This window comes from Bombyx mori, chromosome 7 (assembly GCF_030269925.1).
Source record: "Bombyx mori chromosome 7, ASM3026992v2".
In the NCBI taxonomy this organism is placed as follows: domain Eukaryota; kingdom Metazoa; phylum Arthropoda; class Insecta; order Lepidoptera; family Bombycidae; genus Bombyx; species Bombyx mori.
The window spans coordinates 11,158,839-11,178,189 of NC_085113.1; the positions used below are offsets into that span (position 1 = coordinate 11,158,839).

The 19,351-nt window shown below is 37.2% G+C and overlaps 1 protein-coding gene across 1 annotated transcript in view; it reads right to left on the reverse strand.

Moving 5' to 3' along the window:
• The window catches only part of LOC101746985 (coiled-coil domain-containing protein R3HCC1L), a 59,836-nt gene extending 40,946 nt beyond the window's left edge, over nt 1-18,890 (reverse strand). The window contains exons 1-3 of the mRNA XM_012691146.4: nt 18,618-18,890; nt 17,742-17,891; nt 16,554-16,630 (exon numbers count right to left, since the gene is read on the reverse strand). Coding sequence (XP_012546600.1) covers nt 16,554-16,605 — 52 coding nt within the window. The 5' untranslated portion in view covers nt 16,606-16,630; nt 17,742-17,891; nt 18,618-18,890. The remainder of the gene's footprint in view (nt 1-16,553; nt 16,631-17,741; nt 17,892-18,617) is intronic.
• Between the last annotated feature and the right edge of the window lie 461 nt (nt 18,891-19,351).

The following is a 19,351-nucleotide window of genomic DNA, read 5'->3' on the forward strand; positions in this document are numbered from 1 at the left end:
ACAAGTTCCATAAGGTTCGTCAGGACTGTATTTTGATACACAACTGCATTCGTTTTTACACCTTTCTCACAAAAATGTACCTCTGTTAAGCCCCAATAAGAAACTCCCAACCATACCATGAGCGAGGATGGAAAATGACCTCGTTGGACACGCGGAATACGGTTGCTCGCTTCTTCACTACTGTGCGCGTACACCTTATCATTTTGTTTGTTGTAGCTCTCTTCTACGATAAAAATTTTTTCATCCCAAAAAATAATTTCCCGATATTTTTTTCCCGCGTACCGCTTCAACAAAGCGCGGCATCTCTTCAGTCTCAGGTCCATTAGACGAGCATTCAAACGATGTCCTGTTTTTCTTCGATATGCCCGAAGCCCTAAGTCTTCATTTAACACCCTTTTCACCGTGGTTCTGCTTAACCCCATCTGAAGGGCCAACAGTTTCTGGTTACGTTTGGGATTTCTTTGAATTCGCGCCTTCACAGCTTTTATCACTGCTGGAGTCCTAACAGACCGAGGGCGACCACTTCTTGACCTGTCATCTACTCTAGAGTCTTCATTGTATCGTTTGATGGTACGATAAACGAATCTTTTGGTTATATTCAAATTTTTCAGTATGTTAAAAATTTGAATTGGCGCGTAACCGCAACGATGCAACGCAATAACTGCAACACGGTCTTCTTTAAGCGTCCACTCCATATTTAAAAATGAGTAAAATTCTAAAAGTATACATTTTTATTTTCATGAACAATTCGAAATTCGAATTCAATAAACTTTTTTGTGGCCAGCATTCTAAAAGAAAAGTTTTTACTGTGTGACAATACTTATGACCTGACTAGGTATAGATATTTATTTATCAATGATTTAATAAGGTTTACGGTTTAAGGATATCTTAGTTTAATCTACAAGTATTTTTATTTCATATGGGATATCTCGATAGATGGCAGCACAGTCGTCGTGGTCGAAAGGATAAGGACGCCCTTTGTACTAGCATCAAAAGATACGATTATAACGGGGCTCAAATATCGCGGGCAGGTACTAATTTTTCAAAGGAAATACCTTAACGCACTTTAATAATAACAAGGGATGAATGAATGTCTATTTGGTGAAAGCGACATTTTTTTTTATTGCTTAGACGGGTGGACGAGCTCACAGCCCACCTGGTGTTAAATGGTTACTGGAGCCCATAGACATCTACCACGTAAATGCGCCACCCACCTTGAGATATAAGTTCTAAGGTTTCAAGTATAGTTACAACGGCTGCCGCATCCTTCGAACCGAAACGGATTATTGATTCACGGCAAAAATAGGCGGGGTGGTGATACCTATTTTATATTTTTACGACAATACTGGAGAGCCATTTAAAGTTTAAAATTTGATACAAATATCACGACAAACAAACTTCTTCTGCTATTTGAATAGGGTAAACATAATTGAAATTCAATTAAAAACATGTAATCGTTAATGCCAATACCAAATAAAATGTACATTTTTATTAGAAAGATAAATGTCGCGTATTAAGCAAAATGTCGTTTAAAATAAAGTCTTTCACCCCTCGATAAGATCACATGTTTAAATATTAATACTGCATGTTTTTTTTAAATTATGTGTGAAGGTTGATACGTCTATCTATATATTATATAAAAATGAATTGCTGTTCGTTAGTCTCGCTAAAACTCGAGAACGGCTGGACCGATTTGGCTAATTTTGGTCTTAAATTCTTTGTGGAAGTCCAAAGAAGGTTTAAAAGGTACATAAATATGAAAATGCTCGGAATTAAATAAAAATAATAATTTTGTTTCTCCTTTGATGTGTCCCCCCGTCGGACGGGTTCCTTTTGTTTGTTTTAAGTTTATTTTATACAAAAGTTTAGGTTTTTTATTTATCGATTGAGGCATTACGAAGTCTGCCGGGTCAGCTAGTTAAACGATAAAATTGACACTTCGGCTACTGTTATTTTTTAATGGTATTAAGTGGTTACTGGAGTCCATAGACATCTACAACGTAAACTGCCCACCCACCTTGAGATAAAGTTCTAACCTGCACCACCCTTCAAACCGAAACGCATTATTGATTCACGGCAGAAATAAGCGGGGTGGTGGTACCTATCCGCGAGTACTCACAAGAGATCCTACCACAAGTAATTACGCAAATCATAATTTTGCGGGTTTGATTTTTATTACACGATATTATTCCTTCACCGTGGAAGTCAATCGTGAACATTTGTTGAGTACGTATTTCATTAGAAAAATTGGTACCCGCCGGCGGGATTCGAACACCGGTGCATCGCTCAACACGAATGCACCGTACGTCTTATCCTTTAGGCCACGACGACTTCAAATGCCGAAGAATGGGTGGTGACATTAAAACTAAATAGCAGATAGACCGTAAGCTTCTTCACCCATCTGCAGTTACAAATAAAAAATGCAATAAATTCTCCCAACTCAATAAAAAGTTAAAACTATTACAAAACTAACTTGAAACGTATTAACATCGTCTATTCGTATAAAATTGAAAACTTCATCCGACCGGGGCGTTCTAGAAAGCGGACCAAGCCCTTATAAACTGTACCAGGAAGTGTTGCGTCAGTCACGAATAGGACTTACAGTATTAACTCAATCCATGCGTTTTTCAATGCGGAATGAGTATCAATAATAACATATCACTAGAGGTCCCGCAGTAGTCGAAATTCGACTATAATTAATTGGAATTGTAAGTTTGTACACTATTGTAATTTTAATTTTATACTTCTATAATCACAAATTTCGTCAAGACTACACTATAAAAAATATTAACAAAGACAAACAATATTTAATCTAGATTTGACAACAGACGTCAAGAACAAAATTTTGACAATAAATAGTATGCCAGCGTGTGTGCGTCAAATACATGGTATGTAGTGTGTGTAATGTTTTCTTTATTGATTTAATGTATCTTTTATGCATTATTTTAAAAAAATATTAGCATTGTGCAGTCCTTCTCTATACTCTCTATAAGTGTGGGAAATTTCATACTCCTCCGTCCGCGCAATTTTCGTAAAAAGGAATACCAAGTTTTTGCTTCACGTATTAATATATAGATAGTGATAGTAGAAGAAGCTTCACGCAATCAAACTTCTGGTATTTGGCTTCTGGTATCCATCACTTTATGTGAATGGTATGGTCGGGTTAGATACTCTTGAGCTGAGACGGAAGATGACTCTTATGGTGCATTATTAACAGTTATTGCATAATTGATAACTCCACTGCACTGGAATCAGTGTCGCTATATGTGCCTGACGGCTACATGCGCGGATGTATGTGTGGAGGGGTGCGTCGCCAGCGGCAGCTTCTTAGTACCACGCACGCGCGTACGCAGCACTCCGCTAACTCTCCGACACATCGTGCTGTCTCGGTACTCAATGGCTTACTAGCCTATGCTCCGTAAATGGATATATTCCATGATGGTTTGCAGCGATTTATTGTTGGTGTTAGGAATTACTTAAGCTAATTATTAATACCTTACAAATGTTTTGGTTTATACTATTAATTGGTAAGTAGACTAAATAAATAAATAAATAAATATGGGTGTAGTCATTCTCGCTAGGTCGCGATTCCGATTAGATAGATTCAGAGAATCACTGCCCATGTTAGGGCTAGTTAGTGAATTCTCTCAGGTTGTCTCTGCGAATAGCCTTGAGAGGCTATTTCAGCTTCTCCTTTTTTATGATTGAAGGATTACTGGTGGCCCGGAGGCCTTTCCAGTTTCACCAGGACAAGTGAGCGAGCAAAGGCTCAGCCAGGAGGGGTGGGATTTGCTAACAGCTGCCCGAGCGCCTCCGAAGGAGACCTAACAACTCGAGAGCAGCTGCTTCGCGAAGGAATCTACTACCGGATCGGAATCGCGACCCGCTGAGAAGATCCGGCGAGAAACTCAGCGGGTTGATGCATGGGTTAGGGGCTTCTCCTTGACGTGTAGGTGAGCTCACGGGCTCAAACCGGGAGTGTTGCTAACACTGGCCCTAGCAAGAGCAGTACTTCGCAGAATCTACCACCGGATCGGAAACACGGCCCACTGAGAAGATCTGGCGAGAAAATCAGTGGGCTATGTCTTTATGGGTTAATTCATTCGTCGAGCCCTTCGTCGCAAGCTACGGGCTCGACGAGGACGGTGACCGGTGCTTGTGGTACCTAAAAGCACCGTTAATATTATAGATCAGGAGGATCCGTTGCCAACTATATCACTTTACATATAGCTGCAAAAACTGTACATTCTACTTTACACATGGCATTTAGTTTTTACGATACATAGGTACGCAATTTCCTATTCTTGCATGTGGAACCTAATTACAAACGTAACTATGTGAAGTGAATGACATTCATTACGTTTTTGTTCTTGCTGAACGCTGGTGGATGCAGGAAACTAGTTGTTAAATATAATCAATAAATCGAGGAAACTGTTTTTATACAATTTTGATTGAGAGTTGTTTTTACCACTAAAAACAACTGTTCCCACGAACAACGTATATTTTTTTAGATGGGTGGACAAATTCACAACCTATCTGGCGTTTTACAGTACAACGGCTGCCCCACCCTTCAAACCGAAACGCATTACTGCTTCACGGCAGAAATAGGTGGGGTGGTGGTACCTACCCGTGGGGACTAACAAGAGGTCCTACCACCAGTAATTACGCAAATTATAATTTTGCGGGTTTGATTTCATTACACGATGTTATTCCTTCACCGTGGAAGTCAATCGTGAACATTTGTTAAGTATCGAGAAAATAAAACTTGACTATGACTATGTCTTTTGTGCTTTACAAAGCCCAACACAAGTGGGCAGTGAGCTCATCCGCACCTCTAAGAAAAAAAAAAAGAGTCCATATCCTTTTTCTAGTGTAATTTGTGTACTTGGGGTCATTAATATCCAGTGACGGTGATTGTGACAGGGAGGTGGTCAGGAGGGCACAGATGTCAAAATCAGCCGTGAAGCGATTGGAGAAGATTTGGAGAAATCGCAGCATAAACAAAAAAACTAAGATAAAGCTCATGAGAACCCTTATCTTCTCCATATTCTTGTACGCTTCTGAGACGTGGACCCTCAAGGGCCGTACCCGATCGAGAATTGACGCATTTGAAATGTGGTGTTGGCGCAAAATGTTGGGCGTATCATGGACGGAGCGCCGAACAAATGTGTCAATTCTCGAGGAGCTAAACGTCAAGACCCGTCTGTCTACAATCTGTATGCAGCGTCTCCTCAAGTACTTCGGACACGTGGCCCGACAAAATCCTGAGAACTTGGAAAAATTAATAGTTGTAGGTCACGTGGAAGGAAAGAGAAGTCGAGGAAGATTGCCAACCAGGTGGACGGACATTATCAAGGAGGCCACAAACACCAGCGTCCCGGGAGCCATTAAGCAGGCCGAATGCAGGCAGCATTGGAGGAAGCTGGTGCAAAAACTGGACCAAGGTGGTCACGACCCTCAGTAATGAGGAAACGACAGAGAAGAAGAAGAAGTGTAACTAATAAATGTAATTGACATGTTTATATAATAGTTGTTAGATTCGCAATAATTATTCCTCTATTATTACTCAACGCCTATATAATTTGCGTTTTGTGTCGTAGTCTTAAATTATAGTTATCAAATGTCGTCAACGATCTGTAACCACATCGACTTCAGTGGTTGAGTAACAAATGAGTATGGTTCATTGCACACTAATTTAAAGCAAATATCATAGAACCGAATGGTGTATATAATTTATTTTTTTGTTGCAGTTCGTAATAGAATCGACGAGAACATGACCCACAGATACAGCCCACTGAGTGTTTCGCCGGATCTTCTCAATGGGTCGCGTTTCCGATCTGGTGGTAGTTTTTTTTTTATTGCTTAGATGGGTGGACGAGCTCACAGCCCACCTGGTGTTAAGTGGTTACTGGAGCCCATAGACATCTACGACGTAAATGCGTCACCCACATTGAGAGATCAGTTCTAAGTTCTCAGTGTAGTTACAACGGCTGCCCCGCCCTTCAAACCGAAACGCATTACTGCTTGACAGCAGAAATAGGTAGGGCGGTGGTGCCTACCCGCGCGGACTCACAAGAGGTCCTACCACGTCCACGAAGGCTTTGACATGTCCTTCTTTAAAAGAGGCTTGTGGAGAGTATTAAGCGGTAGGCAGCGGCTTGGCTCTGCCCCTGGCATTGCTGAAGGCTATGGGAGACGGTAACAACTCACCATCAGGTGGGCCGTATGCTCGTCTGCCTACGAGGGCAATAAAAAAAAGATGGCCAGATGGGTCTCCGGAGACCGGGGTATATCATTGATATACAAACTGAACAGTAACGGGGAGAGGGCGGAGCCTTGCGGGACTCCGGCTGTAACGTGACGGGGGCGAGAGCGCGTTCCCTCGACTCGATATCGGAACGAACGGTTCGACAAGTAGTCTCGTATGATAAGGGTACCTACTCGCGAGTACTTACAAGGGACCCTACCACCAGTAATTACGCAAATTATATTTTTGCGGGTTTCATTTTTATTACGCGATGTTATTTCTTCACCGTGGAAGTCAATCGTGAACATTTATTATGTACCTATTTCATTAGAATAATTGGTACCCGCCGGCGGCATTCGAACACCGTTGCATCGCAAGATACGAATGCACCGGACGTCTTATCCTTTAGGCCACGACGACTTCAATTGTAATTTCAATTGTATGGTCCTTCAACGGGAATCCATGATTACATCGCGGCAAAAGTAGGCTTGAGGGTGGGTGGCGCATACCCGTAAAGGCTTACAAAGCGGCATTCTCAGGTCTTTGGATTCGTGTAGCCACTTGACACCGGACGGGCCGTCGCTACCAAGTCAACAAAAAAATTACATTTCAAATAAAGATGCTCTTGTTTAATGTAATATAATGGAAGACGAAATAGAATGAATGAGGAGTGTGGGGAAAAAGAAGATAGATAGCGCGGGAGAAAACTCTACGCTAATAGTTTACAAAGTATCCAATTTGTATCATGTTCCTTTAATGATCGGATATCTTCGTTCGAAGACGGCGGAATATTATAAAATCGACTAGCTGACCCGGCAAACATTGTTTTGCCATATATAAGATTTCTAGGGAATTTCTAGTGTAGAAAAAAAAAACTAACTTATTGTAAGTGTGTAAGGATGTGGTAAATGAGTGAAAGAGGTATGTAGTGCTGTGAACAATGAGGGAATATATAATAAAAATAACAAAACCTCATTCAACCACATAATACCCCATTATAACAAACAAAAAAAGTCCAAATAAAAAAAAAAAAGTTAGGGGTGGACAACCCTAATCACTTAGGGGTATGAAAAATAGATAGTAGCCGATTCTCAGGCTTACTGAATATGCATAAAAAATTTCATGAGAATCGGTCAAGCGGTTTCGGAGGAGTATGGGAACGAACATTGTGACACGAGAATTCTATATATTAGATATAACAATCCAAACATATTTGACCTTTACGCAATACGTGTAAACAATACTTGCAATACGCTAACTAGCAATGGCATGTTAATTTTTCTTTAGCATTTACATTATCAATTACGTTGTTACTACCTAGATCACCTAAAAACCGCCCCATAGCTTTGTAGCTGAGGTAAGTACCTACTAAGCTCTAAGAGGTTCGAAGGGTAAAGTAAGCCCCAAATCTGTGAATAGAAGACCAAAATCGGTGGGAAGGAATCCAAAAATGGCAACGAGATGCCCTTCTTGTCACTGGTCTTTTTACTGGTGGTAGGACCTCTTGTGAGTCCGCACGGGTAGGTACCACCACCCTGCCTATTTCTGCCGTGAAGCAGTAATGCGTTTCGGTTTGAAGGGTGGGGCAGCCGTTGTAACTATAATTGAGACCTTAGAACTTATATCTCAAGGTGGGTGGCGCATTTACGTTGTAGATGTCTATGGGCTCCAGTTAACACCAGGTGGGCTGTGAGCTCGTCCATTCATCAAAGCAATAAAAAAAAAAAACATGCTATTAAGAGCAGCTCAAGTTAATTTTGCCATCAATCACAAAAATTGGAATGACGAAGCTCGCAGTCAAGTTCTACTCCCAGACGATATATGTCACTGTGTTTTTGGGAGAAATTTTAATAACTTTCGTAAAAGATTAATTTGTTTTATGCTCGCCCCGTACTGCGTTGAGGTCAAATATCATTGAAATGTGGCAATAGTTTTTTTTTTTTTGTCTATCTAACCAGTTCAACGAGAACAGAGACCGAACGAAATCGAATGCAATCTCGAAGGATTTTACTCGTTACTCGAGAAAAGGAGTAAGTACTCCTTTTATTTTAGTCATTTGAAAAAACTTTCATAAACATTTGAGTAAAAAAAATATTGTTGTCTCTTTTGTCATATGAGCGTTTGTTTTTTAGAGATTTATTTTAGAGAGAGAGAGAGAGAGAGAGAGTATTCTTTATTGTACACCAAAAAACAAATAAACAGTGCGATACATTAAAAACAAAAAAGTACAATTGGCGGTCTTATCGCTAAGAGCGATCTCTTCCAGACAACCATCAGGTGGACAAGAATCATTTGGAAACGAACTACGCGGGGTGTACCATTCCAGTGAAATACATGTACATATATGTACACACACATATACACATACATATCTCTGTAAATATACATACAATTAATACAAAGTATTATAATATAATAATTATTATTAAAAATAAAAAAATAAACAAAAATTAAATAAAAATTAAATTTAAATTAATAATAATAATAATAATAATATAAATTAAATTTTTTTAATTTGAAACGATGCATTTTTTCTCTCATATAATATTGTCCATATGAGTATAATACGTGAACTCAGAAGCTATTATGTATAAAGCAAAGGGCAAAAGCATCTATCTATTCGTGCTTTATAGAACACCTCAAAGCTCGAACCGGCACGACCGTGTTACTTTCACTTCCCGCGTGCCACTTGCGGCCATCGGCGCGCCGGTTCACGACTGACTTGCATCATTATTATGTCATCGGAATCTGTGCTTATCGCTTTTGTTTACCTTTCATGATCCCGATTATGACTTCGTCTTTAGCGCGAACCTTATTAGTCGTAGAACGAGGGTAAGCAGGAATCATTATGCGTTCCGTTTTAGAGGGATTTATTTATTAGACGTGACCGACTTCATAGATACGAAATAATAAATTATTATAATAAATAAATAAATAATAATAATAATGCGTAGACATAACCAAGTGGCTAGGATTATCCATCAACAACAAAATATGACTTTCTTGATTCTGCTGTTTCTTATTACAAATACCAACCTCAACCAGTTCTTGATAATGGTCATGTTACGCTCTACTGGGACCGATCTATTATCACGGATAGGTATATTGTTGCCAATAAGCCTGATATTGTGGTAATAGATCGGTCTGCGCGTCGAGCAGTGTTGGTTGATGTCACCATTCCTCATGACGAGAACCTCGTGACAGAAAAGGACAAATTAATAAAATATTTATCCTGGTCCACAGGACTACTGCCATGTGGCATGTTGATTCGACCATCATTGTTCCAATAGTTGTGTCGGTACACGGTTTGATAGCGGAAAGTTTCGATCAACATCTTAAGAAATTTTAGTTATCCAGCAGGGTTAGGGGTCTGATATAGAAGGCAGTTATCCTGGATGCTGCGCGCATTGTGAGGAGGTTTCTCACTCTGGAGTCCTAACCACCGGTGGCTTTTGTGGTAGACACTGCCATCAGCGGCAATCTATTTTTATATAGTGTTTTTTAAAAATTGTATTTTAAATATGTTTTTTAAGTAATATTGTATAATTAATAAGATTTTAAATAAATATAATAAATAAATAATAATAATAATAGATAAATACATAATAAATTTTATATAAATTGAGCAAATAGTGAGCTCCCCCGAAAACGTTAATCCACACAGACAGTACCTACACGCATCACTTTTATATAGGTAAAATGGCAAAATAGAGTAGATTTGACTAGAATATGCTTTATTGTAAACTAAAATAAACACTAATGCAAAACATTAAATACAAAAGTATTATACAATGGGCGATATTTTCGTTAAGAGCGTTCTGTTCCATATAACTATAAGGTGGACAATTATTTCAGGAAAGAAATTAAACGCGGTGAACTTATCGATTGAAATGGGAATCTATACTAATATTATAAAGAGGAAAGATTTGTTTGTTTGTTTGTTTCGAATAGGCTCCGAAACTACTGGACCGATTTGAAAAATTCTTTTTCCATTAGAAGCCGACATTGTCCCTGATGAACATAGGCTACTTTTTTTATTATTTTTTTTTATTTTTATTTTTTTGTTTTCATGTGTGTTTTAATGTTTCCGAAGCGAAGCGAGGGTGGGTCGCTAGTACACTCATAAATATATAAATATCAAAAACATAATGATAATACCGTTACTTTACAGGTATACAAAATAATAATAAATTCAAATAAATGTCTATGAATGAAATCTTTTATAATAATATCTACTAATTAGACATTTTACCCTAACGCAAATTCAACATATTGATAACTAATTCGCTGATACTGCTGGTAGCCTAAGGTTCTATTCCAGCTACGACCGGAGGAGTAGGTGAGCTCATGGGCTCAGGCTGAGAGAATTTCCCAACACTAGCCATAGCAAAAGGCAGTGCTTCGCTGAATCTACCACCGGATCGGAATCGCAATCCACTAAGAAACTCAAGCGAGTTCTGTCTGTGGATTAGTTATTTCGTCGTAATCAATGAGTTCGACAAGGACGGTAAATAATGCACCTTAATCTTTTAACCTTAACCTTTTATAACTAGTGGTAGGACCTCTCGAGAGTCCGCGCGGGTAGGTACCATCACTCTGCCTATTTCTGCCGTGAAGCTGATACGTTTCGGTTTGAAGGGCGGGGCAGCCGTTGTAACTATACTGAGACCTTAGAACTTATATCTCAAGGTGGGTAGCGCATTTACGTTGTAGATGTCTATGGGCTCCAGTAACCACTTAACATCAGCTAGTCCACACATCTAAACAATAAAAAAAAACATTAATCAATTGTTTGAAGGAATTCAATGTTTCATCATGTCGTGTATTACTGACTTGGGAGGGGGTGTATTCCACAGAAAAAGTTATATAAAAATGTTTTTTTTTTTGTGATGAGCAGACGGAGAAATGAGCTCATCGCTCAACTGCTATTAAGTGCTCATCGCCCAACTGCTATTAAGTGCTCATCGCTATAACAGCTATCCTATCTTCAAGTCGGGGAGTGTTTATGCAAACATTAAAACCGTATGGCTTCCGCGCCCTTTGCCGCGCGTTTCTCTGTGAGAGTTTAAAAAATTTAGTTCCTTATTCCGACCACCTCAAGCGCACGCTGCCCATGTTTTTCAATTCTCGAATTATAATTTTAATTTAATAATCTGTACATATTTTTCAAATAAAAATTCCCTAACAGAGATTCGCCAGACAATTTCTGAAGGATAGCCAGCCCGTGCGTGCTTGCAATACACTCTACCGTTATAGAATAAAACAAACCAAAGTTTTTTTGAACATATTAAAAAATTAGAAACATGCCTATTGAATCACAAAAGTCATTCGCATTACAATGACGGTTCATTTAATTCACTTTTTTCTTCCTACCGAAGCTGATAGCCTTGAGAGGCTATTTCGGCGTAACCTTAACTAGTAGGTGAGTTCACGGGGCTCAAATCGTAGTGATGCTAACACTGACCCTAGCAAGAGCAGTGCTTCGCAGAATCTACCACCGGATCGGAAACGCGACCCACTGAGAAGATCCGGCGAGAAACTCAGTGGGCTGTGCCTATATGGCTTCACAGTAAAATCGCTTGCTTTGCCGAATAATGAGCTCGCGATCATACCATGCATTTTACTTTAACTGAGATATAAAAAAGGAGAGGATCGTCAATTCGCATATATTTTTGTATGTGTGTGATTTTGATTTGTTATTTTATTTGAAAGCTGGAGCTTGTCCCTTTTAAATGTTATCAGGATCCGACTATGAACTAGATTTTAACATTCAATTGAATTCAACTACAATAATGATATTCTCATTTTGTTTTGTTGCAGCCGATCTGTTTTTTCATGTTAAAATTTTGTGTTATTCCAAAATTTACCAGTAACACCGAATTATGACAAACAATTGCTATACCTGATTCTCATGTATCGGAACACGCGATGTAGAGGAAACAGCGAGGGAAAGCTGAAGAACATTGTGAACGCGATGAGCACGCGGCCTTAGTGTAATAGACCGCGTTGCTAATGCGGTTTACGGACATAATATGTACATTTTTTCTATGGACATAATTCCGTAACACTATAGCCATATTATTTATAATAATAATAATAATAATGTTTTTATTGCAAGTAACCATGACTCATATAAATTGTTAATAAGACTTAGACCTATGTTAGTAGTTATATTTATATCACAATGAATTACTGTCGTAACATTTAATAACGACTTCGGATGTATTTTTTCCATAAATCGTTGTTTTTTAAGGGATTTTATGACCTAGTAACTAAGACCTTTAAGTCATGTCTTATTTTAATTTATATTCTTATTTTTATGAAAAATTGTAATATGCAGTGAAATGAAATGAAAGTGATTAATTTGAGACATTAATCAATTGGGATGAAATTAAATGACATGATATGGGATGAAATATAATCTCAGTAAAATGGTGGTCATTTAATGGACTCTATAGTCACTTAACATCAAATAGGCCGTGACCGTTCTTTTCGAAAATCAAACAAGACCTAGGGTTGAAAGCAGCGTTTTATCTGCCCCTGGCGTTTCAGATATTCACGAGTGACGGTAAACACCCCGCGAGCTCGTCCGCTTTGCTATAGAAATACTGGATCTTAGGAGACCGCTTCCAAAAACGAAGACAGACGACAGTACTAATGACATTTTTAATGACGGGACAGCAAAAACAATCGATCCTGATTTAAAAAAAATCAATCTTTTAAACGTTTTATTAGCATTATTTACGCTCCATCATGTTAGTACAGCTAAATGAAACGATAGTTCATAAAAAATACATTACTTTACTTAAAAAAAAAACAAGCAATCAAAACTATCACACTCAATCAAAAACAGCTGATGCTCGGATTAACGAACGCCCGGACGCGGCGTTTCTGTCTTCTTATAAAAATCTTCCACATCATATTCACAAATGATAATATCGTGTTTAATGGAATTCTACAGATTTAAGAAACATCTAAACGATATGTAATACGAACGTTTAGGAAATGAACTACTTTTACCGAGAAAAATAATAATTAGGAAGCCGTCTACCATTTCGCCACGCGTTTTCAAAATTTGTATAACACACAAAGTTACTTCTTCATGAATATCTAATATTATGACTACATGTGTATTCATTCGGTTTCGGCTCGTGTTTCTGTATTTTTTTGTAACTACATAAAAATAGTATTAGGACTATATTATTCTCGGAGAAATATCCATTTCGATAAAGCGGCACGACACGAGAACCCCTCATCGTGACCGCCGGTAACTACATTTCCGAACCTGCGTACCGAATGGTAAACGATCGACGTCGCCCAAAAGACGTCATCTCAGATTCTCCCGATCCACTACCGGTGCTTTTAGGTACCCCAAGCACCGGTCATCGTCCTCGTTGAACCCGTCGCTTGCGACGAAGGGCTCAACGAGAAAATTAACCCGCACGCACAGCCCACTGAGTTTCTCGTCGGATCTTCTCAGTGGGTCGCGTTTCTGATCCGGTGGTAGATTATGCAAAGCACGGCTCTTGCTAGGGTTCGTGTGAGTAATAACGTCAGGTTTGATATTGTCATCAAGACTTTCAGCTTAGGTAGAAAAAAAAAAGAAAAAGAGAAATTTTATCCCTGCTAATCAATAAAATTATTAGCCCGGATAAAACAGCAAGATTTAAAAAAAACGTGTTTGATTTTCAGTTCGACATAAAAACTACATAATTAATATTTCAAAACCACAGACAGACATCTCAAATTTATTTTTATTTATATAGATAGAATTATATTATGCATTTATTCGTAAATTTGTCGTTAAAAATGTCAATATATTATAATAAAATTGTGTAAGATTGTAGTTTTTTTTTAATATATATTATTTAAGTAGGCCTGAACCAGTTCTTGTCTTCGGATGTAGGTTGCTTAATAAAATACTGAGGCATCATGTTACGTGTTATTAACAATTCTATTGATTAATACCAAAATACAGTCACGAGCAAAAGTATAATATTAGGCAGCCCTATTGAACTGTCAGTTTTAGGATAGTTTAACATAGGAGATTTAAATAAAATATATATTTTGTAACTTGTATGATTTATTATAATATAATCAATACTGATATATAAATCTAGTGGTTTTTACGGATGTTCCGTTATAACTACTGAACCATGCATCCGATTGACTTGAAACTTGGTATCCTATGTAGAAAATACATGTACTTAATGGATAGGCTAATATTTATATGAGTGTTGGACTCCCTACACCAGTTGCGGGGGCGTTAATGTGGAGAATCTTTGTGGAGTTGAGAAATAGTAATGTTAATTTTAAATGCCCACCGAAGCGGACGGGTACAGCTAGTAATGAATAATTGCATCGATCCACCTTTTGATTTTATGACAGCAGCCACTCTTTTCGGCATTGACTCTACCAACTTAAAACATTCGTCTTTGGACAATTGTTGCCACTCCTTCTTTAAAGCAGCCAATACAAACAAACAATAATAAGACCATTGTTTGGGCTTGGTTCTTTAATTTTTGTTTTTAAATTTAGAGCACAATCGATATGATACTTGGTAATTTGTTGGGAACTCACCGTAGGTCTGTTGTCTTTGTAGTTATAATAATATATTTTAGCACTATCTTCCTGGAGTGGCGTAAAAGTATATCAATCCACGATTTTTCTATACAGGTATAAACAATAGGGGTCCTAAAACTTTTGTTCGTGACTGTAGAATGACTGGTGACGTTTTGACGGATAAGAACTGACAGCGAGCAATGTAATTTGAAAATCTCGAAAATATAATTGGAATCGGTGGCTGACGATCTGTTGTTTACAGGTGTTGGGAACAGTGCGTTTAGTGGGAGTTTTTTAACGTTCTCGATAGCGTAAAAGTTAACTCATAATTTTATAGAATGGGATCGTTTGCGTACGTTTGCCGCTAGGGGCGCTGTTCCAACTGCATACATACAAAATTGGGTTAACTTTTACGCTATCGAGAACGTTAAGAAACTCGCACTAAGCACATAGTCCGTAATTGAGTTAACTTTTACGTTATCCAGAACGTAAAAAATGCGTATGCACTTGACAGCGTGGGTGGGCCGTGAACTGGTGCAACCGCAAATGCGCAGTGTACAAAAAAAATTGTTTAAGTAAACTAAAAAAAATACGCTTGTATAGAAAATACAACTAAAAAATAGATATTTTTTTTTAATAAATCTTGAATTAAAAATAATGTAAGAAAAAATTATTTTATTGTAAAAAAAGCGTGGGGTGCATGGTATCAGTAGTTATAAATATTTTATGAACAGATATGAGTAGAAGAGTTATTTTGATAATATCCTGAAAAGGACCCCACGCTTTTTTACAATAAAATCATTTTTTCTTATACTATTTTTAATTCATATTTATTAAAATTTATTTTCTACTTTTTAGTTGGATTTTCTATAAAAGCGTATTTTTTTTGTTTTTTTAAACTATTATTTAGTTTTAATTTTTTAGTTGTATTTCAATCATTTCAATATATTTTTTAAATATTGAATTATCATCGGGCCAAATTTCGAGCTAATCCGACGTTTTGAAGGGGATCAAAATCATGTTCAAAGATTCCGTTACATACTAACTTACATGCGTCTGAAGCTAATAAAAGCGCATTAAAACGGTTTATTTTTCGCTTTCTATAATGTCTGATTTGAGGATATGACGGCGGTCATACAATAAGAGTGGTATTTCGGTAATGTCTCAAAATGAGAGACGCCACTATAACAGAGTTGTAATAAATTTATTTAAATAAAATTAGTGACGGTGACAAAAAATTTAGTGATACTATGTAATGTTGCAACGTCAGTAGCAGAGAGCAGCTGTGCCTCTAAAATTATGATGTCCATGATCCACAGTGGCTACTTACTACCAAGTGGACTGTACACTTGGCTTCTGTAATGGTAATAAAAATGTTGGAAGATACCTGCAAGACAATCTACATCTGTGTACGTTTTTTCTGATACTTGCTCAAAGTAAGGACACAACAAACCCATTATTAGTAGACATAGATAAACCAATTAAGTACCATTTTCGTCTGTTTGTCAATAGTTGTTCAATTTGGAAATGAATTATTTTTAATTGTCATGAACATAAAAGAGAGAAATATCCAATATAAAATTAAGCTATACTTGTCAGCATAGGAGGTGTCCGCATAGGAGATGTCAGCATAGGAGATGTTAGCATAGGGGGTGTCAGCATAGGAGGTGTCAGCAGTAATGTTTGAATTTGGAAAATTGATCGAACACAAATACAACAATATATAGATGTTCTATGTTCATACCTGTATGTGAAATGTTGGCATGGTCGTCATGGTCGGCATGTGTCAGCCCCATGGTTGGTCTCGCGCAAGCCTCATCACTAGAAACAATATGAAGTCTTAAAACTTTACATCCGCAGAAAAGGTCCCAGAACAATGCAGAGGTAGATATACTGAAGGATGTGGCTGTTCTCACAAATACCTATGTATATAACAAATAGTCTCATAAAAATTAGCATATTTTTTTAAACATTACGGAGTTGCAGGCTGCTTTTTTCTTAGAGAACAACAGTGGTAGAAGTGATAATTTCAGATTGATACACAAAATAAACACCTACTTTTAAAATGGAAGTCAGCATGATAGTCAAGATTATACTATAACAATGTAATGGAACAATTCTATAGCGTTCATCTTCTATCGACATAATCGGCACAAATGATCTTCTTAAATTTCTTGCCGCTCTTCTTAAATGTTAAAAATGTGTTTTGTAATATTAAATAGGCAGCGGTTTGGCTCTGCCCCTGGCATTGCTGAAGTCCATGGGCGACGGTAACCACTCACCATCAGGTGGGCCGTATGCTCGTCTGCCTACAAAAGCAATTAAAAAAAAATGTCATTAACCTCACTGTCACCCTTCTTTGGTAGGGCTTTTATTACCAAAGCAATTCAGATATTAGGTAGAGAAGACTTAGAAATACTACATGAAGGAAGATGATTAGCAGTAGCCGTTAACTGCGTTTTGTTGTCAGATTGATAGTCAAGCAGACTTATGATATTAGATCTCAATAACGTATTGTAGTTAATATTGTTTCCAATTTATTGTATTGCTACCTTATATTTATTCATAACAAATATTGATTTGTAATGTCATCTGAATAAGATTAAGTGTATATTATTTTATATTATTTTACTGGTGGCAGGACCTCTTGTCAGTCCGCACAGGTAGGTACCACCACCCTGCCTATTTCTGCCATGAGGCAGTAATGCACTTGGATTTGAAGGGTGGGGCAGCCATTATAGCTATACTGAGATTTTACAACTTATATCTCAAGTTGAGTGGCGCATTTACATGGTAGATGTCTATGGGCTCCAGTAACCACTTAACACCAGGTGGGCTGTGAGTTTGTCCACCCATTTAGATCTGCATTGCATTTGCATTTAGATCTTGTATTGCATAGGTAATGATGTTTTGGTATTATATTATTTTATACCTTAATAGCCTCTCTCTGAAGCAAACCACAGTGCGTCTCTCGTCGCTCACACCTATAGAAAAGGTGGTGAGCTCCGGCAAGCCTGACTGCTCCACACACTGATGGATCAGGAACCTTCTGTAGTTGCTAACTGGTGGAAACACCAGCACACTGTTGGAATTTATATTTTTATTTTATATTGTCTGTTTTATTAACGGGAAATATAAATGGAGCATGCTCAGTTCGCTTAAATTTGTTTCTTAAAAGTATATTTTTAGGAATTTTCACAATAAATTGAATGTAAAGTAACAAAAATTAAATTAGTATTACTGATGCTCAAAGAATTCTTGAGATATTTAAATTTATTTATCAGTAATCCTACTATATAGTTTTTGTTTGGTATTACCATAATTATAAAATACAATTATTATTTTTAATATTTATAATTAATATTTTTTATATAAAAAAATATATTAATTATAGTTACGTGTGTTCGGTGTGATGATTATTAATGTATTCAAAGCAAAACATATAACTTGTACCCTTTTTTTAAATAATCTCGCTAAATATTTTTGTTTGACGAAAAAATAAAAAAATTTAAAAATTCCTTAATATTACAAACTTTATTAGAAAACCGTATCAGATTCAAGGATAGAAATGTTAAGCAGTTGCCTTTTTTTGCACCCCATGAATATTTATTAGCGGTAGAGGTGCCATCTCGCTTCGCATCATTTGATTTGCTGCCTACACAATAACCTTGAAAAACTACTGTTTAAATCTAGATGCGAAAAGAAGAAACTACACATTTTGCAACCGTAATAAACGCGTGATACATACACTTGATTATAATTTTAATAAAATAAACTCTTTTTTTCGTAAATAAAAGATATTGTTTACCTGTCAACTCTTCTTGCGGCTAAATAACATTTTAAGTCGTCGTTAACATCGTCCAGGAAATTACTGTCCGCAAGGCTCAGAAACCTTTCGACCGTTTTGGCACCCAGTTTGGCGATGAACTGTTTATTGTTGGAAATAAATAAAAATAACTATTCACGTGCCAAACGGGAAATTATCCATCCATTTCCATTTTCACTCACACAAACGAAACTTTGCGGTTCGCGCCAAGTAACTACACACCGACCATTGATGCACACATGTTAAACTAGTAATGTACAATTCAATAGAGATGTTCAGTTTTGTTGTTTCAAATCATTCGACTAAAAAAAAAGTTCGACTATTTTCAGTAGGTGTTTAAAGGCAATTGGAACAATATTTCTTGTATGAAATGCGAATACATACATCGTACCTCATTAATTTTTCAAATCTAGACAAAAGGAAGATAATGATTAAAAAAGGAATTAAGGTTCATAATTGAATGCATTAACAACGTTCGATATCTATGCTGCTAGCTATTTAGAAGTTCCATAATTAGGACCTTACTCTGACTACAGCAATATGCAAACACAAAATTGCGCTGCTGAAGATTTCCTTTTTCTGAAGCTAATCGTGGATATCATTCTTACTATAAAAGATGCACTGTGGTCGAAACGGAACCAGCGTGTAACAATTCAAATCTGTAGTATAAGAGACACCATCGCAGTAATTTCATTTAGCTTAAAAGATTTGACCTT